Source organism: Corylus avellana, chromosome 1, assembly GCF_965113065.1.
Source record: "Corylus avellana chromosome 1, dhCorAvel1.hap1.2, whole genome shotgun sequence".
In the NCBI taxonomy this organism is placed as follows: Eukaryota; Viridiplantae; Streptophyta; class Magnoliopsida; order Fagales; family Betulaceae; genus Corylus; species Corylus avellana.
Window position 1 is genome coordinate 42,691,852 of NC_142490.1, and position 25,193 is coordinate 42,717,044.

Consider the following 25,193-nt stretch of genomic DNA (forward strand, 5'->3'; position numbering starts at 1 on the left):
TTATTACGGTTAACCGTGCATATGACAAGCCATGTTTTGTTAAAAAATAATTATGCCCTTATAAAAGATAGACAATTATTTATGTAAGGTGTTTTGAAGAAGAAAAATAGGAATTATTTACGCCTTTTTTTTTTTTTTTAGGGACGATAGGTATCTAACTTAGAGGCTCAACTTAAGTTCAACTTTTACCTTATTTTTTATTTTTTTTTTAAAAAAAACTAAATATAAATGAAAAAAATGTGTGAATGAATAATATCTATTTTTGGTCATTCTTTTATTTGGTATTTTTTAAAATAATAAAAATGACATTTTTATGAAGAAAAATATAATTTTGTATTTTTAAAAAAATACCAAATAAAAGAAGGACCAAAAATAGATATTATTCATTCACACATTTTTTTCATTTGATATTTAGTTTTTTTTTTAAAATAAAAAAAATAAGGCAAAAGTTGAACTTAAGTTGGGCCTCTAGCATTTCTCTTTATTTTTTAAATCGGCTGGGTCAGTCTGTTCAACCACAAGCTGTACCTGATGGAGAGGTATCAACCCAAAGGTGTACAGTGCCGTGTAAAACGAGGAGGTTTGCCAAACACCCTTTACACTGAAGGTGGGTTGCAACCGTTGCATGTTCTAACTTGTGTCGTTTTCTATATATATATTATGGGGATAATTTTTATTTTTATTTACAAATTATTCTTCTCACTTTTGGCTCTTACACTATTTTTTTTTATTTTTTTTTCAACCGACATATTTTTGTAGTGAAACATATAACATATTTTAGGTCAAGGACCAAATAATAGCCTTTCAACACTTCAATTATTATAGTGGTGGAGATCTACAAGTACTTCTACGTCAAGAATTTTCACGAATTATATTGCCGCGTAGGAAAATAAATATTTAAAAGTAAATACTTAAAAATATGTATAACATTTTATGCCCCTTAGAAATCTTAACTATTATTGTTAGCCGTAGCTATGGCTGTCATGTAAGCCAACCATCACCATCAGCTGCCCCGAACCCCAGGTAACATAGCTTGGATTGGGTCTAGCAGTTTTGTGGTGGGCTGGAGCTTGGGAAGTGCGGCGTCCCATCTGTTGGTGGTGTGAATACTGGCCGGGCGGTGGCTTTGAGTGGAATATATATATATATCAATCCTCTCGTAGAAAGCCACAACAAAGTGTCTTCCTTATCCCTATATATAGTAGAAAGGTACAATTAATTTCATGAAACAAGAGGACACAACACATGAAAACCAAGCACACCAAACATACATGTTCTTCTGACATAACACTCAGTCAGGACATACATACCAAACAATCCCACAAGACCATTTAATCTATTCCAAATGAAAGATCTTCCTCAAATCCAAGACACGCTCATAAACCTTCTTCTCGTCAGGAAGAGACTTGGCGACACTTTTCTTCTGCAGGCACCTCTTAGCCCATTCAATGATCTTGGGGAACTCTGCCTCCATGCTCAATTTCCCAAAAGTCTCATACACATAGAACCAGCTGTAAAAACTGATGAGAGCAATGTCGACAAACCCAAATGTTTCACCCCCAAAGTAAGGCTTCTCGCCAAGCTCTCCCTCCAATGTCTTAAAGCTTTCAAGGAAATCTTTCCTTGCTGCCTCCAGCTGCTCTTCTCCTTTTACGGTCCATAAGCTCCTCGAAGATTCGTACACCTGCATTAATTTGCACTCCCATTAAATTATAATTATAGTTTTGCACTATTCATAATATCTCATAAAGTTTGGCCAAATCCATAGTAGAGTCATCATTGCTAAATGAATCTTTCCTATGAAATAGTAAATTCTAATGAGTGATCTAATTATTCAAATATCATTATTTTTTTAAATTTCTTAAGTAATTTCATAGTGTAATTAATAAAATTTTATTCATTATTGTTACAAGCTAATGTGCTTTGACTTGTCAACTTTTATCTTTGGTTGTGTTTATTAAACTCTAGTTTGTAGTAGGTGAAAATGTGTGTTGTGAAGCCACGTGTGTGGTTCTAAAACTCTTTTTGTAATAGGTTTCTCTTGTCCTTTGTATTGTGTAGCTGCAGAAAAATGAGAATGTAAAAAGAAGAAGAAAACTAGAAGAAAGAGCCGAGTACCTTGCAGAAAATTGTTCTTCCACTCCTTGTTTTTCTCTTGCCTTTTACTCATTTTCTGCAGAATTTCTGCAGAAAATTGTTCTTCTTATTCTCTTGTGTTTCCCTTGTTTAATCTACTGCCCTTGGAGTGTGTCTTGCTGGAAAATCCAGCCAACAATTATTTTTAATTAATAGCTTAGATCTTGTTATTCCCCATAGAAATAAAGTTTTTAAATTATAATCATTAAAATTAAATAGTCCAGATCTAATTATCCCAAATACAACAAAAACGTAAGAAACAGAGAGTTGAAATTTTAACGGAGGCAACTATATATTGAGATGTTTTATGACTCTACAAATTAATCAATGAAAATAAATAAACAAAATTATTTTGAGCTGCTACTACTTTGGGATTAGTTTCTTTGGTTTGAAAAAATCCAAAATAACATTAGAAGAAAAAAAAAAAGAAAATTGCAGAGAAGGTAAGACTATATACGTACTTTCTTATCAATGAAATCAGCCCAGAACCTGGCTTGAGCTCTCTGGTAAGGATCAGAGGGCAGCAGTGGACACCTGTCGTTCCGGACCTCGTCAATGTACTGAACGATGATGAGGGACTCACAGACCGGTTTACCGTTGTGGATGAGAACCGGGATCTTCTTGTGAACCGGGTTCATCTTGAGAAGTAGATCGCTCTTGTTAAACACGTCCTCCTCCTTGTGCTCGTATTTGATCCCCTTCTCCGCCAGCGCGATACTCGCCCTCATCCCAAACATGCTGGGCCAGAAACCCAGTAGAACCACCTCGTCCGCCATTGTCACAAGCCTCAAAAAGATTGAAGCAACGCAACTTGGGAGGGAAGAAAATTGGGATGTATAGAGGAGCCAAAAAGATGTGTGACGCGAGAGTGAAGGTGGGTTGATTGTTCTAACTTGTGTCGTTTTCTATGCATCTAACTTGTTCTAACTTGTGTCGTTTTCTTTCCTATGGATGGGTGGCTTTTCTACTTCGTTCCCAAGTCCTGAAAAAGATGATGGTTTCAGCGAATGGCAAATGCATCACGTAAGCCGGCTGCTGGCGGGCTATAAATTTATTTCATTTTTTATTATGTTGTGTCACATTATGTTGTAAAATATATTTGTAAGTCTAACATTTCTCATAGATTTTGTGCGTATCCATTTCTTTAAAGCATTTTAGCTGTCTCGCCATGTTAATAATTTTATTAAATTTTTTTTTTTCAAAAATTTCTTTATTCTTTCTTTAACTTTTATAATTTTGAATGTTTGTATTTTTTTAATTGTCATATTTTTTAATATTTGTCTTATTCTTATGATAATATTTTTAAAATTTTGTATTTTTCCTAATGATCATATTTTTTAATTTTGTCTTATCTAAGGGTCATATATATATATAAATCCTCTCGTAAAAAGGCACTTTGTAACAAAGTGTCTTTCTTATTCCTATGAGGAATGCTACAATGCATTCTAGCAATCATCTACCCACCATCTCTTCACTTTAGCATTTTGATAGAATGCCAAAAAGCATTCCTCTATTCCTATAGTAGAAAGGTACAATTTCATCACACAAGATCGAAGACACGTGCAACAACACATGAACCAAAGACAAATTGCAAGGCCAAACCATCGATTTTGTCCAAAAGAGTGGTTCGACCTCTTCCTAAGACCAGATTTGGGGTGGTCAAATTAATCACCCCCTATGAACCATATATTCCCAAATCAGACAAACCACCCCTTTCTTATGCGTCTATTTAAATTAAAGTTATGCTTGCGTTCTAAATATTGAGGTCTCGATCCATTTTTCTTTATTGCTCTCCAATCCTATCTTGCTTTGATTAATCTTTTTTGCAGCTAAATTTTCATTAATTCATTTTTTTTGTTTTTTGAAATCAAAACTGGATATAGAATTTGTTAAATTTTTGTATCTTTTCCTTCTTAGACAATGGATAAAACGCAAAGAAGATAGATATAAATCATTCCTCTCGTAGAAAGGCACAATTTCGTTTTCACCCAACATTTAGCAAACACAACAAAGTGTCTTTCTTATTCCTATAGTAGAAAGGTACAATTTCATCAAACAAGAAGACACAACAACGTAACACATGAAAACCAAACACACCAAACATACATGCTCTTCTTGCATAACACTCGGGACACAGACACGAAACAATCCAACAAGACCATTTACGTACTCTACTCCAAACCAAAGATATTCTTCAACTCCAAGGCAAACTCATAAATCTTCTTCTGGCCAGGAAGAGTGTTGGCGATACTCTCCTTTTGCATGCACCTCTTAACCCATGCAACAATTTGGGGGAACTCTGCCTCCATGCTGAACTTTCCAAAAGTCTCATACACATAGAACCAACTGTAGAATGTGACGAAGGAAAGGTCAACAAACCCAAATGTTTCACCCCCGAAGTAAGGCTTTTCACCAAGCTCACTCTCCAATGTCTTAAATATTTCCAAGAATTCCTTCTTTGCTGCCTCCTGCTCTTCCTCCTTTTGTGGCCCATAACTTCCTCCCAATTCCATACACATGCATTTTGCAGTCACGTGCATGAAGTGGTCAAATACATAATTATAATAAATAATCTAATTATTCAAATATCATAATTTTTTTAAAATTTCTTAATATCTATTTTAGATCTTATTATCCCACGTACAAATAATTTCTTGAAATTCTAATCATTATATATTTTTAATTAGTCGTTTTGGGGTGATTCGGCCACCCCCAAGTTGCAAAATGGGGGTGGTCGAAACCACCCCCAAGGCTATTGGGGGTGGCGCGCTTGGCCTAGGGTGGTTTCAGCCACTCCACCGATCTAGTGGTGGTTCAGTCACCCCAAAAGACCAATGAAAAAAAGAAAAGAAAAAAGGGTTGTTACCAGCCCCATGGGCCATGGGAGTAGTTTGGCTACCCCCAAATCGGCTGGTCTGGAGTGGCCGAAACCACCCTAAGCCAAACGGGGGTGGTTTCGGCCACCCCCATTATGCAACTTGGTATGGCTTCCGGACACCCTTTTTTTCAAACAATTTTTTTTTTTTTTTTAAAAAAATTAATTTAATTTACTTTTTTTTTAATGTTTTTAATGTTTTTAATTTTTAATTTAATTTTTAATTAAGTACATGGATACGTGTCGCGTTTTTAGGGGCGTTGACGTGGATTCAATCAAATTTTGAATGGAAATTAGACAAAGATATCATCTCCGTCTTTATGCACCCGAAGTACCTCATGTGATAACTAAACCCTAAGAGACAAAAAATAAAATTGTTAAACCACTTGGGTTAAAAAGGTTTTTAATCATTATTTTTAATTAAATAGCTCTGAGCCTCAAATCTTATTATTCCAAATACAACAAAAAAACATTGTTGAAGGAGATGTAAGTATTGTTTTTCTATGATTCTTTAATATGATAGTTGTTTAACGAAATCTTGTCAATCTAACCTAATAAGCCTAGCTTGTTATACATACAAAAAATAAATAAATAAATAAAAGAATAAAAATACCCATGAAAAAGAAAATTGCAGAGACGGACTACCTTCCTATCAACGAAGTCAGTCCAGAACCTGGCATGAGCTCTCTGGTAAGGATCAGAGGGAAGCAACGGAGACTTGTGGTTCCAGACCTCGTCAATGTACTGAACGATGATGAGGGACTCACAGACCGATTTCCCGTTGTGGATGAGAAGCGGGATCTGCTTGTGAACCGGGTTCATCTTGAGAAGCAGCTCGCTCTTGTGCCTCAGGTCCTCCTCCTTGTACTAGTACTTGATCCCCTTTTCAGCCAACGTGATCCTGACCCTCATCCCAAACATGCTGGGCCAGAAATCCAGCAAAACCACTTCGCCCGCCATTGTCAAGCAATGAAGCAACTTGGGGAGTAAAGAAAAGTGGGATAGTCTATAGAGGCAGCCAGCCAAAAAGATGTGGGAGTGGGATAGTCCTCGGGCTCGGAGTATGCGGTTGTGTCGGGCTTTTACTTAAGCTGCAGCACATTCTCCCGCTTCCCATGGTACTGTTCCTCGATTGGTGCCATCTGACCATGCTGCGGTTTATCACGGTTAACCATGTATGTGACAAGCCATGTTTTGTTAAAAGACAATTATGCCCTTCTAAAAGATAAACAACTATTTGTGTAAGATGTTTTAAGAAGCAAAATAGAAATTATTTACACTTTCATTTTTCAAACCGGCTGGGTGAGTCTGTTCAACCACAAGCCGTACCTGATGGAAAGGCACCAACCCAGAGGTGTACACTACTTTGTAAAACCAGGGGGTTTGCCAAACACACTCTTATATAATGGATCAAGGGTTTACACTGATGGTGCATGGGTTACATGTTCCAACTTGTGTCGTTTTATATATATATATATATATATATATATATATATTATGGGGATAATATACAAATTATCCTGGTGGAGATCTACAAGTACTTCCACGTCAAGAATTTTCACGAATTTTATTTTCGCGTAGGAAAATAAATATTTAAAAGTAAATACTTAAAAATATGTATAACATTTTATGCCCCCTAGAAATCTTAACTATTATTGTTAGCCGTAGCTATGGTTGTCATGTATGCCGGCCATCACCATTAGCTGCCCCGAACCCCAGTTAACATAGTTTGGATTGGGTCTAGCAGTTTTGTGGTGGGATGGAGCTTGGGTAGTCCGGCGTCCCATCTGTTGGTGGTGTGCATATTGGGCGGTGGCTTTGACTAGAATCTAGCGGTGGCATTAGGCTAAAGAGTTGGTTGAGCCTTTTTGTTAATAGTGTATTTTTTTTTTCTTCATAAGATCTCGTGCATTCATAGTTATTATATTTAGTGTTTTTTAAATGATGTCTCAATATCTCATTAGAAACTGGAAAAACTTACGGCCCATCCAAATAAATTGAAATAATAGGGCTCTCTTTTGTTAAATATTTGTTTATTTCATTCTTAGACAAAGAATAAAAGGCCAAAAAAATAAAGTTCAAAAAGAAAAGAATATATATATATATATATATATATATATATAGTGACTTCTATAAGGAGGTGGTGTAAACCCACCCCTGTGTGTCCACCACTCATCAAGTTACACCAAATTATTCCACCTAAACCCTAAAAAATTAATTTTATTTTTTATTTTTTTTTAAATAAATTGATGGGGCCAGCCACCCCAAGGGCGGAGGTGGCCGCGTAGGCCACGCCCAGCCCATTTGAGGTGGCCGGTGAGCCACCCCAGATGGGCTGGGAGTGGCTGCTGCAAATATTATTAAAAAAAAAAAAAAAAATGAATTAACTTAAATAATTTGGTGGTTTTGTTCTTATTTGGTTTATATATATATATATATATATATATATATATATATATATATATATATATCAATCCTCTTGTAGAAAGCCGCAACAAAGTGTCTTTCTTATTCCTATATATAGTAGAAAGGTACAATTAATTTCATGAAACAAGAGGACACAACACCACATGAAAACCAAACACACCAAACATACATGCTCTTCTGACATGACACTCAGTCAGGACATAGACACCAAACAATCCCACAAGACCATTTACTCTATTCCAAATGCAATTTCTTCCTCAAATTCAAGGCATGCTCATAAACCTTCTTCTCGTCAGGAAGAGATTTGGCGACACTCTCCTTCTGCAGGCACCTCTTAGCCCATTCAATGATCTTGGGGAACTCAGCCTCTATGCTCAATTTCCCAAAAGTCTCATACACATAGAACCAGCTGTAGAAACTGATAAGAGCAATGTCGACAAACCCAAATATTTCACCCCCAAAGTAAGGCTTCTCGCCAAGCTCTCCCTCCAATGTCTTAAAACTTTCCAAGAAATCCTTCCTTGCTGCCTCCAGCTGCTCTTCTCCTTTTTCGGAGAATATGCTCTTCGAAAATTCGAACACCTGCATTTTGCACTCCCATTACATTATAATTATAGTTTCGCACTATTCATAAAATTTTGTTCATTATTGTTACAAACTAATGTGCTTTGACTTGTCAACTTTTATCTTTGGTTGTGTTTATTAAACTCTAGTTTGTAGTAGGTGAAATTGTGTGTGTTGTGAAGCCACGTGTGTGGTTCTAAAACTCTTTTTGTAAAAGGTTTATCTTATCTTTTGTATTGTGTAGCTGCAGAAAAATGAGAATGTAAGAAGTAAAGAAATTCAAAATGAAATAATAAATTGCAGAATAGGTTTGATGACTTTGGTCTATGATCTATGTCTACAGATAAAGCCCAAATGCTACATTATGTTCTTATTGAATGATTGTTACAATACAGAATGCTCTATTTACAGAGCTTATACATAAATGTAATCTTAATCAAATCCCCTAATTTAGAGTGATCAAATTATAATCAAATCCCTAAATTAGACTAATCTAATCTTCATCAATCATAATCAAATCCCTAACTTTAGGGTCATTCAAATATACTCTAACTAGAAGAAGAAGAAAAATAGAAGAAAGAGTCTAGTCCCTTGCAGAAAATTGTTCTTCTTCTCCCCGTTCTTTCCCCCTATTTTTCTCTTACCTTTTACTCATTTTCTGCAAAATTTTTATAGCAAGTTGTTCTCCTTATTCTCTTGTGTTTCCCTTGTTTAATCTACTGCCCTTGGAGTGTGTCTTGCTGAAAAATCCAGCCAACAATTATTTTTAATTAATAGCTTAGATCTTGTTATTCCCCATAGAAATAAAGTTTTTAAATTATAATCATTAAAATTAAATAGTCCAGATCTAATTATCCCAAATACAACAAAAACGTAAGAAACAGAGAGTTGAAATTTTAACGGAGGCAACTATATATTGAGATGTTTTATGACTCTACAAGACTACAAATTAATCAATGAAAATAAATAAACAAAAATCTTTTGAGCTGCTACTGCCTTGGGATTAGTTTCTTTCGTTTGAAAAAATCAAAATAACATTAGAAGAAAAAAAAAAAAAATTGCAGAGAAGGTAAGACTATATACGTACTTTCTTATCAATGAAATCAGCCCAGAACCTGGCTTGAGCTCTCTGGTAAGGATCGGAGGGCAGCAGTGGACACCTGTCGTTCCAGACCTCGTCAATGTACTGAACGATGATGAGGGACTCACAGACCGGTTTACCGTTGTGGATGAGAACCGGGATCTTCTTGTGAACCGGGTTCATCTTGAGAAGCAGATCGCTCTTGTTCCACAAGTCCTCCTCCTTATTTTTTTTTTGTGAGAAGTCCTCCTCCTTATGCTCGTATTTGATCCCCTTCTCCGCCAGCGCGATACTCGCCCTCATCCCGAACATGCTGGACCAGAAACTCAGTAGAACCACCTCGTCCGCCATTGTCACAAGCCTCAAAAAGATTGAAGCAACGCAACTTGGGGGGGAAGAAAAGTGGGACGTATAGAGGAGCCAAAAAGATGTGTGACGCGACAGCCCTCGGACAATGAAGGTGGGTCGATTGTTCAAACTTGTGTCGTTTTCTATGCATTTTCTTTCCTATGGATGGGTGGCTGTTCTACTTCGTGCCCAAGTCCTGAAAAAGATGGTGATTTCCGCGTATGGCAAATGCATCACGTATCTGGCTGCTGGCAGGCTATGAATTTATTTCATTTTCAATCATGTTATATTACATCATATTGTAAAATATATTTGTAAGGCTAACATTTCTTATAGATTTTGAGCTTATCCACTTCTTTAAAGCATTTTAGCTGTCTCGCCATTTTAACAATTCATTTTTATAATTTTATTTAAATATTTTTTTTTTTTCAAAAATTTCTTTATTCTTTCTTTAACTTTTATAATTTTGAATGTTTGTATTTTTTAATTGTCATATTTTTTATTATTTGCCTTATTCTTTTGATAATATTTTTAAAATTTTGTATTTTTCTTAAGGGTTAAATATTCCATACCCCCCTAGGGTTTTTCAACTTTATTTTTTCCCCCTGTGGTTTCACTTTTATCACAGGAGGTCCCTGTGGATTTGATAAGTGACCAAATTAGTCAATCCGTTAGTTGACCGTTAGGACTAACACGTGGACCAATCGGACGTCGACACGTGGCACATATTTAATTTTTTTTTTAAAAAAAATAAAAAAATAATGTATTTTTAATTTTTTTTTTTTTTTTTTTTAAATAGAAACGGAAAAAAATTGGGGGTGGCTCCCTTGGCCATTCGAGCCACCCCCGATTTTTTTCCGTTTCTTTTTTTTTTTTTCTTTTTTTCTTTTTTTTTTTTAAAAAAAATTAAATGTGTGTCATGTGTCAACGTCTGATTGGTCCACGTGTCAGTCCTAACTGTCAACTAACAGATAGACTAATTTGGTCACTTATCAAAACCAGAGGGACCTCCTATGATAAAAGTGAAACCACAGGGGAGAAAAAATAAAGTTGGGAAACTCTAGGGGGGTATGGAGTATTTAACCCTTTTCTTAATGATCATATTTTTTAATTTTTATCTTATCTAAGGGTCATATTTATCCTCTCGTGAAAAGGCACTTTGTAACAAAGTGTCTTTCTTATTCCTATGAGGAATGCTACAATGCATTCTAGCAATCATCTACTCACCATCTCTTCACTTTAGCATTTTGATAGATTGCAAAAAAGCATTCCTATATTCCTATGGTAGAAAGGAACAATTTCATCACACAAAAAGACACGTACAACAAGACATGAACCAAAGACAAATGTCAAGTTAGTTATGGCCAAACCATCGCTTTTGTCCATAAGGGTGGTTCGAGCTCTTCCTAAAACCAGATTTGGGGTCGTCAAATTAATCACCCCCTATGAACCATATATTCCCAAATCAGACAAACCACCCCTTTCTTATGTGTTGTAGTGTATATTTTGGGTTATCGTTGCGCTCTAAATAGTATACAAGATCTCTATCTGTTGTTCTTTATCGCTTCCCAATCCTATCCTCGTTCGACTAAGCTTTTTTGCAGCTAAATTTTCGTTAATTCAATTTTTTGAAATCAAAATTGGATACAGATTTTGTTAACTATTTGTTTCTTTTCCTTCTTAGACAATGAATAAAGGGCAAAAGAAAAGTTAAGAAGGAAAAGAAGATATATATATATATATATATATATATATATATATATATATATATATATATATATATCTTCTTTTCCTTCTTAACTTTTCTTTTGCCCTTTATTCATTGTCTAAGAAGGAATATATATATATATATATATAATTCCTTTGGTTGTGATGTAGGACGATATTTACCTTTATTTTCGATAAAAACGAAAATAAAGAAAATATCAAAAATAATATCGGAGCAGTGCCGCTTGATCAGAATTTTATCCATTCTCAGACAAAGAAAGTACAAAAGGAAAGATTGTCATGATTTCCACTGATTGTCAATTTTATATCAGGATTTTATTTTATTTTATTAGAACCTTATTTTCTTTCTTATAGGGTTAGGTTTACTATTGTTACTAGGATTAGATTTACTTTTTCTACTAGAAGTAGGTTTACTTTCTTTACAAGTATTTTTCTTCTATAAATAGGCTAGCTTATTATGTAAAACTCAACTAATTGAATTATTATTAAATCAAAGAATTCTCTTTCAAATACTCTGCGGAGTTTTATCATTCTTTTAACATGCGGGCTTGTTTTTATCTTTTTTAGTAGAAGACGAAGACGCTTCTCCTTACAGAAATAAAGACGCTACTCTTTGATTAGTTACCTTAGTCTTCTGCTACGTCAGGTTCAAACCACTAGGAGAGAAAGTCAGAAATCTTCTTCTGGTCAGGGAGCGACTTGGCGACACTCTCCTTCTGCTTGCACCTCTTAACCCATGCAACAAGCTTGGGGCACTCAGCCTCCATTCTAAATTTGCAAAATCTCTCATAGAATACCTGCAAATGGGCGTAGGAAGAGACGAGAGCAATGTCGACAAACCCAAATGTTTCACCCCCAAAGTAAGGCTTCTCACCAAGCTCTCTCCCCAATGTCTTAAACATTTTCAAGAATTCCTTCTTTGCTGCCTCCTGCTCTTCTCCTTTTGTATCCCATAACTTCCCTCCAACACCATTCACCTGCATTTTGCACTCCCATAATCCCATTACGTACAGTATAATTATAGTTTCGAACTATTCATCAAATCTCATAAAGTTTGGTCAAATACATAGTAGAGTCATCATTGCTAAATGAATCTTTCGTATGAAATAGTTAATTCTAATAAGTAATCATTATTCAAATATCAGATTTTTTTTTTTTTTTTTTTAAAAAAAAGAAATTTCTTAAGTAATTTCATAGTATAATTATTTTTAATTAATAGTTTAGATCTTGTTATTCCCCGTACAAATATATATTTTAAACTACAATCACTAAAATTAAATAGTTCAGATCTTATTATCTCAAATACAACATAAACGTATGAAACAGAGAATTAAAGCTTTAACGGAGGCAACTATATATTGAGATTTTTATCACTCTGTAAATTAATCAATAAAAATAAATATATAAACTAAAATGAAAATAACATTAGAAGAAAAAGAAAAGAAAAAAAAAAAAAAATTGCAGAGAAGGTAAGTACTACATGCCTTCTTATCAACGAAGTCAGCCCAGAACCTGGCATGAGATCTGTGGTAAGGATCAGAGGGCAGCAGCGGGGACTTGTGGTTCCAGACCTCGTCAATGTACTGAACGATGATGAGGGACTCACAGATCGGTTTACCGTTGTGGATGAGAACCGGGATCTTCTTGTGAACCGGGTTCATCTTGAGAAGCAGATCGCTCTTGTTCCTCAAGTCCTCCTCCTTATACTCGTATTTGATCCCCTTCTCAGCCAGCGCGATCCTCGCCCTCATCCCGAACATGCTGGGCCAGAAACCCAGCAGAACCACCTCGTCCGCCATTGTCAAAAAGATTCAAGCAACTTGGTGAGCGAAGAAAATTGGGACAGAGGACCCAGAAAGATGTGGGACATCCTCGGACTTCTAGCTAGCTCAGTATGCGAAGGCGGGCTGCATGTGTTGGACTTTTACTTTTCATGCCCAAAAGGTGGGTTGATTGTTCTAACTTGTGTGGTTTTCTATTCATTTTCTTTCCGCTGGGGTGGCTTTTCTCCTTTTTGTGCAACCTCCCTGTCAACACCTCCACAGTACTGTTCATGTGTAAAAAAAAAGAAAAAAGAAGTAATGATTGATATGGTGAAATGAAAAAGTTTTATTAGAAAGTAAAAATTTTTGTTTTGTAGTGATTTTTTTATTTGAATAATAATAAAATGTAAATGATGTGATATAAGAAGTGCATGATTTGATATAAAAGTAAGAATTTTTTTTTAGAAAAAAATGAAGTGAATAGTGTGATAGAATGTAGAGGATGGGGTGGAGTTTAACAAACAAGGCCTAAGTTATTCTCCTTCGTCAAATGGCAAATGCATCACGTAAGCCAGCTGTTGGCCGGCTATAGATTTACCTTCTTAGTCAGCACCCACACGAAGCTTCATAGCCTCCCTCATATCTTCGTCCCCATCACACCCCTCCAAGAAATCTGTGTGCCATTTTCCAAACACACCAAATGAGGAAGACGAAGATATATCTAGATTAATCAGCCACAAAATGGACGTTAATTAAGAATAGTTTATTGGTGATTACTAAACCACACAATGTATATATATCAATTACTGGAAAGAAAAAAGAAAAAACCCCATAACACTAATCACAATTTTCATATCTATGCAAACCAAGTCATAAACAAAACATATACCAAAAAAAAAAAAAAAAAAACAACCTTGATATTTGCCTTTGAAAGCTAACATTTTTTACAAACGAAGACCGAAAGGGAGTGCTTTGTGAGAGAGATGAGTGTTTGGAGAGAGACGAAAGCAAAAATTGTGTGTTTTTGTCTTTTTTTTTTTTTTTGACATGTCCACACAAGATGGGAGATTCGAACTAGTGACCTCCGCTTCATAAGGCGTCGTCTCTAGCCGATTGAACTATCCCTTTGAGACGTTTTTGTCTTTTTCTTATTTGGTGAAACATGCTAATGTGTCCTTTTTTTTGTTGAGAGCACATAAAATTTAGTTTGTGCTGGGTCTTTATAGAAGTTATTCTTTTAAGTTAAGGTCAAATCACAAGTTTATTTATAAGGGTGCAGTAATGTGACTTACTATTTTTCTCTTTACATCTTTTTAAAGTTTAACATGTTGGAAATTAATTTTTTTTTTTTTTATAATAATTGGGTATTGACTAATTTTTTTTCCATATATAATTGGAGCTTTAAAGGGTCGGACCAGCCCAATCCTCAAGCAGCCAAGCCGAGCCACCCCTTTCTTATGTATTCAGTGTTTTGGGTTGTTAATTTATTTCAGATAAACAACCCATATTAAAGCTACTGTTGGGTTCTAAGTATTTCGCACGATCCGTTTTTCCTTATTGCTTTCCAAGCCTATCCTCCTTTAACTAATATTTTTCGCATTCATATATAGATTTTGTCTCTAATACCATATTAAATTATCACTAGTCCTAAAAGCTTAAGCTGATATAAACAGATATATTTAATCACTTAATCATTACTTTAACACTCTTAAAGAGAGAGAAAGAAGAAAGAAAATCAAACTCATAAATCTTCTTCTGGTCGGGCGGACACTTGGCGACAGTGCGACACTCTCCTTATGCATGCACCTCTTTGCCCAAGCAATAATCTTGGGGGCACTTTGCCTCCATGCTGAATTTCACAAATGTCTCATACACATAGAGCCAGCTGTAGAAAGTGATGAGAGCAATGTAGACCAACCCAAATGTTTCACCCCCAAAGTAAGGCTTCTCACCATGCTCTCCCTCCAATATCTTATATATTTCCAAGAATTCGTTTTTTGCTGCCTCCTGCTCTTCTCCTTTTGTGGCCCATAACTTCCTTGCAACACTATACACCTGCGTTTTGCACTCGCATGAATTGGTCAAATACATACATAGCAGAGTTATCATGCTAAATGAATCTTCCCTAAGAAATAGTAAATTCTATTAAATAATCAAATTATTCGAATATATATCAGAATTTTTTAAATTTCTTTTAAGTAATTTGATAGTGAGTATGCGGTTGTGTTGGGCTTTTATTTATATAATGGATCAAGGGCTTTGCAAATGAAGGTGGGTTGCATGTTCTAACTTGTGTCGTTTTCTATATATTGTTTTTTTGTTTCTAGGGCCTTGGGCTTGGGGTGACTCTTGACTGACCATCTTTCTATGTTCGTTCCGAAGTGGTGGCTTCGTCAATATGGCAAGTAGGAAAAAGAAAGGAAAATGTTCACGTCCTTTCCTAGTAATACAATCTAATTGACAATTTTCTTTTCAAATTTATTATGAGGATAATATCTATCAAAATATTATCCTATAAGAAGGGGACACATTAGCTATGAAAACCAAATACAATAAGCATGAAAACAACATATCTTCAGCCAAGGTAAAAGTGGCCACTATTTACAAATAGCAGTGACAAGTAGCTGTTATTTAGTGCCTACTAGTAATCGGACGCAAATGCTAAATAGCGGAGACTTTCGGGGTCGCCGTTAATGACCCCTCTAATGACTTTTTTTGTCACCGCAAAAAATAGTCTAAAATAGGCCGTGGGTCACCGCTAATGAGATGAGAAAATTAAAAAAGTAAAAAAAATTTTTAAAAAAAATTAAAAAGATCAATAGCAACGACCTAGCTAGAGTCACCGCTAATGATATGAGAATTTAAATTTTTATCATGTTATTAGCAGCGACCATTAAAGTCGCCGCTATTTAGTCATCATTAGTGGCCACTATTAGCGGCAACCCAAAAGTTGCAGTTAATGAGGGGTCATTAGCGGCGACATTTAAAAGTCGCCGCTAATGATGCCTCATTAGTAGCGACTTCTAGGGTCGCCGCTGTTTCTTTGGTCACTAATGAGGGTTTTTCTTGTAGTGAAAGCTACCACCCAAAGCTACTGGATCTTTAGCCTAACGCTGCCACCAGAAGCCAATCGGAGGTTTTGTGGGGGCCTATCACCGTCACCATCCTCAATCGAGCTACCACAGCTTCAAACATTGTCTCTGACCACATCTGGCCACAGCACCAACCAGCTTCTTTGTCCCACCGTCTCATCCGCCAGCCATCACCATCAGCTGCCCTGAACCCTTGTTACCATAGCTTGGATCGGGGTAGTTGTTTTGTGGTGGGCTAGAGCTTGGGCAGTGTGGCGTTCCGTCTATTGGTGGTGTGCGTACTAGGCGGTGGCTTTGAGCGGAATCTGGTAGCGACATTAGGCTAAAGAGGTGGTGGAGCATTTTTGTTGATTGGTTTTTTTTTCATAAGATCTGTGTTCTCATAGTTATTGTATTTGGTGTTTTACTGCCCATCCGGACAAAAGGAGCTCTCTTTTGTTAAATATTTGTTTCACAAAGAATAAAAGGCAAAAAAAAAAAAAAAAAGTTCAGAAAGAAAAGAAGATAGATATATATATATTGTTTTTTTTTCTTTTCTAGAGGCTTGGGGGTGACTCTTGACTGACCATCTTTCTATGTCGTTCCGAAGTGTTGACGACTGGGGGCAGTGGCTTCGTCAATATGGCAAGTACGTTGGATAAAGAAATGTTCACGTCCTTTCCTAGTAATGCAATCTAATTCACAATTTTCTTTTCAGACTTATTATGAGGATAGTATCTTTCAAAATATTATAAAGTTGTTAATGATAATGTCCTCTCAAAATTAATAAAAAGACTAAAATAATTTTAAAATTTTTAATAAAACAAAAACAATCTTGTAAAGGTGTTAAAATTTTAAAATTTTTTTTTCTATGACTATTCTATACGAGTGTAACCATAATAGTAACTAGCAACAATTATGGTCACTGGAAATTTATGGAAATAATTTTTATTTTTATTTAAAAATTATTCTTCGCACTTATGGATCATACATTTTTTTTCCAACCGACATATTTTTGTAGTGAAACATATAACACATTTTAGGTCAAGGACCAAATAATAGCCTTTCAATAGTACTTCAATTATTATTCTGGTGGAGACCAACAAGTACTTCCACGTCAAGAATTTTCACGAATTTTATTGCCGCATAGGAAAATAAATACTTAAAAATATGTATAACATTTTATGCCCCCTATAAATCTTAACTATTATTGTTAGCCGTAGCTATGGTTGTTACGTATGCCAGCCATCACCATCAGCTGCCCGGAACCCTAGTTACCATAGCTTGGATTGGGTCTAGCAGTTTTCTGGTAGGCTGGAGCTTGGGCAGTGTGGCGTCCCATCTATTGGTGGTGTGCATACTGGCCGGGCGGTGGCTTTGAAAGGAATCTGACGGTGGCATTAGGCTAAAGAGTTGGTGGAGCATTTTTGTTGATTGGTTTTTTTTTTTTTTTTTCTTCATAAGATTTCGTGCATTCATAGTTATTGTAATTAGTGTTTTTAAATGATATGTCAACATCTCATTTGAAACTATAAAACCTTACTTTTACTGCCTATCAAAAAAATAAAGTTCAAAAAGAAAAGAAGATAGATGTGTATATATATATCAATCCTCTCGTAGAAAGCCACAACAAAGTGTCTTTCTTATTCCTATATATAGTAGAAAGGTACAATTAATTTCATGAAACAAGAGTACACAACAACACACGAAAACCAAACACACCAAACATGCATGCTCTTCTGACATAACACTCAGTCAGGACATAGACACCAAACAATCCCACAAGACCATTTACTCTATTCCAAACGAAATATCTTCCTCAAATTCAAGACATACTCATAAACCTTCTTCTTGTCAGGAAGACACTTGGCGACATTGTCCTTCTGTAGGCACCTCTTAACCCATTCAATGATCTTGGGAAACTCTGCCTCTATACTCAATTTCCCAAAAGTCTCACACACATAGAACCAACTGTAGAAACTGATGAGAGCAATGTCGACAAACCCAAATATTTCACCCCCAAAGTAAGGCTTCTCGCCAAGCTCTCCCTCCAATGTCTTAAAGCTTTCAAAGAAATCCTTCCTTGCGGCCTCCTGCTGCTCTTCTCCTTTTTCGAACAATAAGCACCTCAAAGATTCGTACACCTGCATTTTGTACTCCCATTACATTATAATTATAGTTTCGCACTATTCATAAAATCTCATAAAGTTTGGCCAAATACTTAGTAGAGTCATCATTGCTAAATGAATCTTTCCTATGAAATAGTAAATTCTAATAAGTAATCTAATTATTCAAATATCTTTTTTTTTTAAAAAAATTTCTTAAATAATTTCATAGTGTAATTAATAAAATTTTATTCATTATTGTTACAAACTAAAGTGCTTTGACTTGTCAACTTTTATCTTTGGTTGTGTTTATTAAACTCTAGTTTGTAGTAGGTGAAATTGTGTGTGTGTTGTGAAGCCACATGTGTGGTTTTAGAACTCTTTTTGTAAAAGGTTTCCCTTTTCTTTTGTATTGTGCGGCTGCAGAAAAATGAGAATGTAAGAAGTGAAGAAATTCATAATGAAATAATAAATTGCGAAATAATAAAATAAGACATAAGATTTTACGTGGTTTGATGACTTTGGTCTATGATTTATGTCTACAGATAAAGCCTAAAGGCTATGTTATGCTCAATGATTGTTTACAATACATAATGCTCTATTTATAGAGCTTATACATAAATTTAATCTTAATCAAATCCCCTAATTTAGGGTGATCAAATTATAATAAAATTCATAAATTAGGCTAATCTAATCTTCATCAATCATAATCAAATTCCTAACTTTATGGTCATTCAAATATAAAGAAGAACAAAAATAGAAGAAAGAGCCGAGTCCCTTGCATAAAATTGTTCTTCCTCTCCCCGTTTTTTCTCCCTGTTTTTCTCTTGCCTTTTACTCATTTTCTGCAGAATTTCTGCAGCAAGTTGTTCTTCTTACTCTCTTGTGTTTCCCTTGTTTAATCTACTTATCTACTGCCCTTGGAGTGTGTCTTGCTGGAAAATCCAGCCAACGATTATTTTGAATTAATAGCTTAGATCTTGTTATTCCCCATAGAAATAAAGTTTTTAAATTATAATCATTAAAATTAAATAGTCTAGATCTAATTATCCCAAATACAACAAAAACGTAAGAAACAGAGAGTTGAAATTTTAACGGAGGCAACTATAGATTGAGATGTTTTATGACTCTACAAATTAATCAACGAAAATAAATAAACAAAAATATTTTGAGCTGCTACTACTTTGGGATTAGTTTCTTTGGTTTGAAAAAATCAAAATAACATTAGAAGAAGAAAAAAAAAGAAAATTGCAGAGAAGGTAAGACTATATACGTACTTTCTTATCAATGAAATCAGCCCAGAACCTGGCTTGAGCTCTCTGGTAAAGATCAGAGGGCAGCAGTGGACACCTGTCGTTCCAGACCTCGTCAATGTACTGAACGATGATGAGGGACTCGCAGACCGGTTTACCGTTGCGGATGAGAACCGGGATCTTCTTGTGAACCGGGTTCATCTTGAGAAGCAGATCGCTCTTGTTCCACAAGTCCTCCTCCTTATGCTCGTATTTGATCCCCTTCTCCGCCAGCGCGATACTCGCCCTCATCCCAAACATGCTGGGCCAGAAACCCAGCAGAACCACCTCGTCCGCCATTGTCACAAGCCTCAAAAAGATTGAAGCAACGCAACTTGGGAGGGAAGAAAAGTGGGATGTATAGAGAGGAGCCAAAAAGATGTGTGACGCGACAGTGAAGGTGGGTTGATTGTTCCAACTTGTGTCGCTTTCTATGCATTTTCTTTCCTATGAATGGGTGGCTTTTCTACTTCGTTCCCAAGTCCTGAAAAAGATGGTGGTTTCCGCGTATGGCAAATGCAACACGTAAGCCGGCGGCTGGCGGGCTATGAATTTATTTCATTTTTGATGATGTTGTACAGCTTGTGCTATATTATATTGTAAAATATATATGTAAGCCTAGCATTTCTCATAGATTTTGAGCTTATCCACTTCTTTAAAGCATTTTAGCTGTCTCGCCATTTTAACAATTCATTTTTATAATTTTACTTGAATATTTTTTTTCTCAAAAATTTCTTTATTCTTTCTTTAACTTTTATAATTTTGAATGTTTTGTATTTTTTTAATTGTCATATTTTTTAATATTTTCCTTATTCTTATGATAATATTTTTAAAATCTTGTATTTTTCCTAATGATCATATTTTTTAATTTTGTCTTATCTAAGGGTCATATATATATATATATATAAATCCTCTCGTAAAAAGGCACTTTGTAACAAAGTGTCTTTCTTATTCCTATGAGGAATGCAACAATGCATTCTAGCAATCATCTACCCACCATCTCTTCACTTTAGCATTTTGATAAAATGCAAAAAAGCATTCCTCTATTCCAATAGTGGAAAGGTACAATTTCATCACCAAAGAAGACACGTACAACAACACATGAACCAAAGACAAATGCCAAGTTAGTTATGGCCAAACCATCGCTTTTGTCCAAAGGGTGGTTCGACCTCTTCCTAAAATCAGATTTGGGGTCGTCAAATTAATCACCCCCTATGAACCATATATTCCCAAATCAGACAAACCACCCCTTTCTTATGTGTTGTAGTATACATTTTGGGTTATCGTTGCACTCTAAATAGTGTCCAAGAGCTCTATCTGTTGTTCTTTATCGCTTCCCAGTCCTATCCTCCTTCGACTAAGCATTTCTCCAGCTAAATTTTATTAGAAATGGGTCTCGGGCCTAACTCAACCCAGAAGCTAGTTCAAGAGTTGAGGTTTCTCCTCACTCTTATAAATGACTCATCTCTTTAATACCCAAACAATGTGGGACTTCCAACACGCCCTCTCATGTGTGGCGGGAAGACATCTAAGCCAACACGTGCAACAATGGGTGACGGTGGGCCACATCCAATTGAACCTGGCTCTAATCTTGTCTACAGGACATGTGAGATTATTTCTCAACACCCTCCCTCACGTGCAGACCGATATTTTTCTTGGTCCTTGTCACGGGATAAGTAGTGTGGGCGGCCCCCATTCGTCCTATGATAGGCTTTGATGTCCTCCAACTGTAGAATGTGATGAAGGAAAGGTCGACAAACCCAAATGTTTCACCCACGAAGTAAGGCTTTTCCTCTCCAATGTCTTAAATATTTCCAAGAGTTCCTTCTTTGCTGCCTCCTGCTCTTCTCCTTTTGTGGCCCATAACTTCCTTTCGTCTCCATACACCTGCATTTTGCACTCGCGCATGAAGTGGTCAAATACATAGTTATAATAAATAATCTAATTATTCAAATATCATAATTTTTTAAAAATTTCTTAAGATCTATTTTAGATCTTATTATCCCACGTACAAATAAATTCTTGAAATTCTAAGCATTATATATTTTTAATTAAATAGAAATATATATTTTTAATTAATCGTTTGGGGGTGGTTCGGCCACCCCAAGTTGCAAAATGGGGGTGGCCGAAACCACCCCCAAGGCAGTTGGGGGTGGTGCGTTTGGCCTGGGGTGGTTTCAGCCACTCCAGGCCAACCAATCTGGTGATGGTTTAGCCACCCCAAAAGACCCGTAAAAGGAAAAAAAGGCTTAAATACCTAATACCCCCTGGGGCTTACAAACTTTATTTTTATCTCCTTGTGGTTTCATTTTTATCACAGGAGCTCCCTATGGTTTTAATAAATGACCAAGTTAATTCATCTGTTAGTTGACCATTAGGAATTTCACGCGGACCAATCAGATGCTGACAAGCGGCACTACTTAATTTTTTTAATTTTTTTTTTAAATTAAGTAGTGTCACGTGTCGGCATCTAATTGGTCTATGTGGAATTCCTAACGGCCAACTAACGGATGGACTAACTTGATTATTTATTAAAACTATAAGGACCTTCTGTGATAATAATGAAACCACATGGGGTAAAAATAAAGTTTGTAAATCCCAGGGGTATTAGGTATTTAACCCCAAAAAAAATAAATAAAAGGGTTGGGCCATGCCACCCCCAAATCGGGTGGTGGCCAAAACCACCCCCAGGCCAAATGGGGGCAGCCAAAACCACCCCCATTTTGCAACTTGGTATGGCTTCCGGACACCCTTTTTTCCAACAATTTTCTTTTTTTTTTTTAAAAAAAAAATAGTAATTTAATTTACTTTTTTTTTTTTTAATGTTTTTAATTTTTAAAAAAATTATTATTTTATTTATTTATTTTTAATTAAGTATATAGACACGTGTCAAGTTATTAGGGGCACTAACGTAAGTTTTCGTCAAATTTTGAACAAAAATTAGACGAAGGTATCATCTTCGTCTTTATGTACCCGAAGTGCCGCATGTGATAAAACTAAACCTTATAGGACAAAAAATAGAATTGTTAAACCATTTGAATTAAAAAGGTATTTAACCATTATTTTTAATTAAATAGCTAGCCTCAGATGTTAGAGATTTGCTATAATTCATTCTCCCATCCATCTCCGGCCCAACCATCTTTCCTCTTTCAACATCTTGATTTTCTGAAAAAAAAAAAAAAAAAAAAGAAATACAAGAGGGAGAGAGGAGATGGTTGGAAGATGGGTGGAAGAATGCAAAAAAGCATTTGCCCAGATCTTATTATTCCAAATGCAACCAAAAAACATTGTTGAAGGAGATGTAAGTAGTGTTTTTCTATGATTCTTTGATATGATAATTCTTTAAATTAAGAAATCTTGTCAATCTAACCCAATAAGCCTAGCTTGTTATACATACACAAAAAAAAAAGAAAAAAAGGAAAAAAGGAAAAAAAAATACCCATGAAAAAGAAAAGAAAATTGCCGAGACGGAGTCCTACCTTCCTATCAATGAAGTCAGCCCAGAACCTGGCATGAGCTCTCTGGTAAGCATCAGAGGGAAGCAACGGAGACTTGTGGTTCCAGTCCTTGTCAATGTACTGAACGATGATGAGGGACTCACAGACCGGTTTCCCGTTGTGGATGAGAACCGGGATCTGCTTGTGAACCGGGTTCATCTTGAGAAGCAGCTCGCTCTTGTTCCTCAGGTCCTCCTCCGGGTACTGGTACTTGATCCCCTTTTCAGCCAACGCAATCCTGACCCTCCTCCCAAACATGCTGGGCCAGAAATCCAGCAGAACCACCTCGTCCGCCATTGTCAAGCAATGAAGCAACTTGGGGAGTAAAGAAAAGTGGGATAGTCTATAGAGGCAGCCAGCAAAAAAGATGTGGGAGTGGGACGGTCCTCGGAGTATGCGCTCGGTTGTGTCAGGCTTTTACTTATATAAAATCAAGGGTGTACAGTACTGAAGGTGGGTTGCATGTTCTATCTTGCGTCGTTTTTTATATGTATATATATATTGTTTGTTTGTTTTTTTTTTTTTCTAGGGGCTTGGGGGTGACTGGTGAGTCTTGACTGACCATCTTTCTATGTTGTTCCGAAGTGTTGACGACGGGGGGCAGTGGCTTCGTCAATATGGCAAGTACGTTGGAAAAAGAAATGTTCACGTCCTTTCCTAGTAATACAATCTAATTCACAATTTTCTTTTCAAACTTTTTTTTTTTTTTTTTTGAATTGGGATTCATTACATGGCTAAAACTCAGCTTTCAGATATTACAATGGCGAGCACACTCTGGGGAAACCCATCCCGCCATTCTCGCATAGCCTCACATCCGAGAGCCAACTTAGCCAATTGATGGGCAGCGCCATTGGCAGATCTACGAACATGTTGAATACCCCACCCGTTCCAATTTTGCAGCATCTCCTTTGCATCGTTCACTACCTGTCCGTAATTAGCCCAACATCCATCTTCCCTGTGCAGCATTTGAACCACCTCCAGCGAGTCCCCTTCAAACAGAACATGCCGTAGCTCCATCCTTTGAGCCAGCTTCACTGCCTCCCAGGCTGCAAGGGCTTCGGCCATGGTTGGGTCCTGTACATACTCTTTGTGTGTGCAAAACATGGCAACAACTCCACCTCCGTGATCGCGAACCACTACACCCACACCCATTTTGTTCCTGCGCTTGTCAACTGAGGCATCCCAATTAACTTTCACATAACCCTGGGGCGGTTTGATCCATGTAGCTGCAGGAGCTGGCCCCGAACCCACCTCCCTCCGTGGTCTTCGTTTGTTGAAGGTACACCAATTTTCAACTTGGTCCCTGCCCCAACGGACAATAGTACTTGGTTCCGTCAGTTCTCCTCCAAACACCACCATATTACGCCTTAGCCAAATTTGTCGAGCCACTGTCGCCATAAGTTGTAACTGATCTGCATCCAGTCTCTCTAACAAGTGGGCCATGATATCAATGAATTCAGCTTCAATACTTGCACATTTGCTGAGTTTGGGATAGCATTCTGTCCATACATCTGTGGCAGAAGGGCAGCTCCAGAGTATATGGCCGACAGTTTCAGGTTTCAAGCCACAAATCGGGCAGAGAGGGTCTTGTGTTATTTTCCTCTTGTGCAGCAGCTCCTTTGTGGGCAATATGTTATTACATGCTTGCCACATAAATGTTTTGACCACACTGGCTCCCCGTATCTTCCATATCCCTTTCCACACCCTTTTGAGCATGTTAGCTTCCGAACAGCTTCCTTCTTCCCTTAGCCCAATTTCTTTAGCTAAGTGATAAGCACTTCGGACAGTAAAAACTCCATTCTTCCCCCCTGCCCATACCAATCGGTCACTTCTGTTGGGACATACCACCATTCCACATATCTCCTTTGCTTCTTCTTCGTTGAACACATGATGAACCAATTCCGTATCCCACCAGTTTGTATCCCGATTTAGGAGGGCACTCACTGTAGCCTCTCTAGGCAGAATGTAGATTGGAGACTGGACCTTGTGTAACCCTTTATTTGGAAGCCACCTATCTTCCCAAATTCGGATTGATTCTCCGTTGCCAACTCTCCATAGTATGCCTTCGTTAAGTAAGCCTTTTGCATTCCATATGCTTCTCCATGCGTATGATGGTTTTCGTCCCAAATTTGCTTCCAAGTAATTCCCGTGGGGGTAGTATTTTTCCCGGAATATTGTAGCTACTAAGGTGTGGGGGTTGGTCAAAATCCGCCACCCTTGCTTGGCAAGGAGCGCTAGATTGAACATTTCAATGTCACGAAACCCCATCCCGCCACTCTCTTTTGCCATGCCCATCTTATGCCAAC

General features: G+C 36.7%; 5 protein-coding genes and 2 pseudogenes across 8 annotated transcripts; all 7 read right to left on the minus strand.

The window, feature by feature from the left end:
- Positions 1-852: 852 nt before the first annotated feature.
- On the minus strand, positions 853-3,053 carry LOC132170296 (putative glutathione S-transferase). 2 transcript variants are annotated; one of them, XM_059581221.2, is made up of 3 exons: positions 2,598-3,053; positions 1,311-1,684; positions 853-1,192 (listed from the first exon to the last, which is right to left on the minus strand). In XM_059581221.2, exons 1-2 carry the CDS (start codon positions 2,910-2,912, stop codon positions 1,337-1,339), a joined length of 663 nt encoding a protein of 220 aa, XP_059437204.2. In that variant the 5' UTR covers positions 2,913-3,053; the 3' UTR covers positions 853-1,192; positions 1,311-1,336. The 2 variants fall into 2 exon arrangements, with proteins under 2 accessions (XP_059437204.2, XP_059437203.2); XM_059581220.2 differs by lacking the exon at positions 853-1,192 and having other exon boundaries at positions 1,200-1,684; positions 2,598-3,051.
- A 1,254-nt stretch (positions 3,054-4,307) lies between these two features.
- On the minus strand, positions 4,308-5,971 carry LOC132170721 (putative glutathione S-transferase; annotated as a pseudogene).
- A 1,524-nt stretch (positions 5,972-7,495) lies between these two features.
- Positions 7,496-9,530, minus strand: LOC132170722 (putative glutathione S-transferase). Its single transcript, XM_059581807.2, has 2 exons — positions 9,090-9,530; positions 7,496-8,020 (listed from the first exon to the last, which is right to left on the minus strand). Exons 1-2 carry the CDS (start codon positions 9,432-9,434, stop codon positions 7,673-7,675), a joined length of 693 nt encoding a protein of 230 aa, XP_059437790.2. The 5' UTR covers positions 9,435-9,530; the 3' UTR covers positions 7,496-7,672.
- A 17-nt stretch (positions 9,531-9,547) lies between these two features.
- On the minus strand, positions 9,548-13,081 carry LOC132170718 (putative glutathione S-transferase). Of its 2 annotated transcripts, XM_059581805.2 has the most exons (3): positions 12,644-13,081; positions 11,785-12,136; positions 9,548-9,627 (listed from the first exon to the last, which is right to left on the minus strand). In XM_059581805.2, the coding sequence occupies exons 1-2, from the start codon at positions 12,956-12,958 to the stop codon at positions 11,816-11,818; spliced, it is 636 nt and encodes a 211-aa protein (XP_059437788.2). In that variant the 5' UTR covers positions 12,959-13,081; the 3' UTR covers positions 9,548-9,627; positions 11,785-11,815. The 2 variants fall into 2 exon arrangements, with proteins under 2 accessions (XP_059437788.2, XP_059437787.2); XM_059581804.2 differs by lacking the exon at positions 9,548-9,627 and having other exon boundaries at positions 11,665-12,136.
- Positions 13,082-14,716: 1,635 nt separating this feature from the next.
- On the minus strand, positions 14,717-16,332 carry LOC148589884 (putative glutathione S-transferase parC). Its single transcript, XM_088515536.1, has 2 exons — positions 16,189-16,332; positions 14,717-14,977 (listed from the first exon to the last, which is right to left on the minus strand). The coding sequence occupies exons 1-2, from the start codon at positions 16,330-16,332 to the stop codon at positions 14,717-14,719; spliced, it is 405 nt and encodes a 134-aa protein (XP_088371662.1).
- Positions 16,333-17,612: 1,280 nt separating this feature from the next.
- On the minus strand, positions 17,613-19,916 carry LOC132170719 (putative glutathione S-transferase). The gene is made up of 2 exons (XM_088512517.1): positions 19,376-19,916; positions 17,613-18,137 (listed from the first exon to the last, which is right to left on the minus strand). The coding sequence occupies exons 1-2, from the start codon at positions 19,688-19,690 to the stop codon at positions 17,790-17,792; spliced, it is 663 nt and encodes a 220-aa protein (XP_088368643.1). The 5' UTR covers positions 19,691-19,916; the 3' UTR covers positions 17,613-17,789.
- A 1,086-nt stretch (positions 19,917-21,002) lies between these two features.
- Positions 21,003-23,262, minus strand: LOC132169880 (glutathione S-transferase U19 pseudogene; annotated as a pseudogene). Its single transcript, XR_015911898.1, has 2 exons — positions 22,870-23,262; positions 21,003-21,277 (listed from the first exon to the last, which is right to left on the minus strand). The product of XR_015911898.1 is annotated as a glutathione S-transferase U19 pseudogene (transcript).
- Positions 23,263-25,193: the final 1,931 nt, after the last annotated feature.

Coding starts and splice junctions, on each gene's coding strand:
- LOC132170296 (XM_059581221.2), bottom strand. CDS start 2,912: ATGGCGGACGAGGTGGTTCTACTGGGTTTCTGGCCCAGCATGTTTGGG. Junction 1,685..2,597: donor CTGATTTCATTGATAAGAAA/GTACGTATATAG, acceptor AAATTAATGCAG/GTGTACGAATCTTCGAGGAG.
- LOC132170722 (XM_059581807.2), bottom strand. CDS start 9,434: ATGGCGGACGAGGTGGTTCTACTGAGTTTCTGGTCCAGCATGTTCGGG. Junction 8,021..9,089: donor CTGATTTCATTGATAAGAAA/GTACGTATATAG, acceptor TGCAAAATGCAG/GTGTTCGAATTTTCGAAGAG.
- LOC132170718 (XM_059581805.2), bottom strand. CDS start 12,958: ATGGCGGACGAGGTGGTTCTGCTGGGTTTCTGGCCCAGCATGTTCGGG. Junction 12,137..12,643: donor CTGACTTCGTTGATAAGAAG/GCATGTAGTACT, acceptor TGCAAAATGCAG/GTGAATGGTGTTGGAGGGAA.
- LOC148589884 (XM_088515536.1), bottom strand. CDS start 16,332: ATGTCGCTACCAGATTCCGCTCAAAGCCACCGCCTAGTACGCACACCA. Junction 14,978..16,188: donor AGGGTTCAGGGCAGCTGATG/GTGATGGCTGGC, acceptor TGCAAAACGCAG/GTGTATAGTGTTGCAAGGAA.
- LOC132170719 (XM_088512517.1), bottom strand. CDS start 19,690: ATGGCGGACGAGGTGGTTCTGCTGGGTTTCTGGCCCAGCATGTTTGGG. Junction 18,138..19,375: donor CTGATTTCATTGATAAGAAA/GTACGTATATAG, acceptor TACAAAATGCAG/GTGTACGAATCTTTGAGGTG.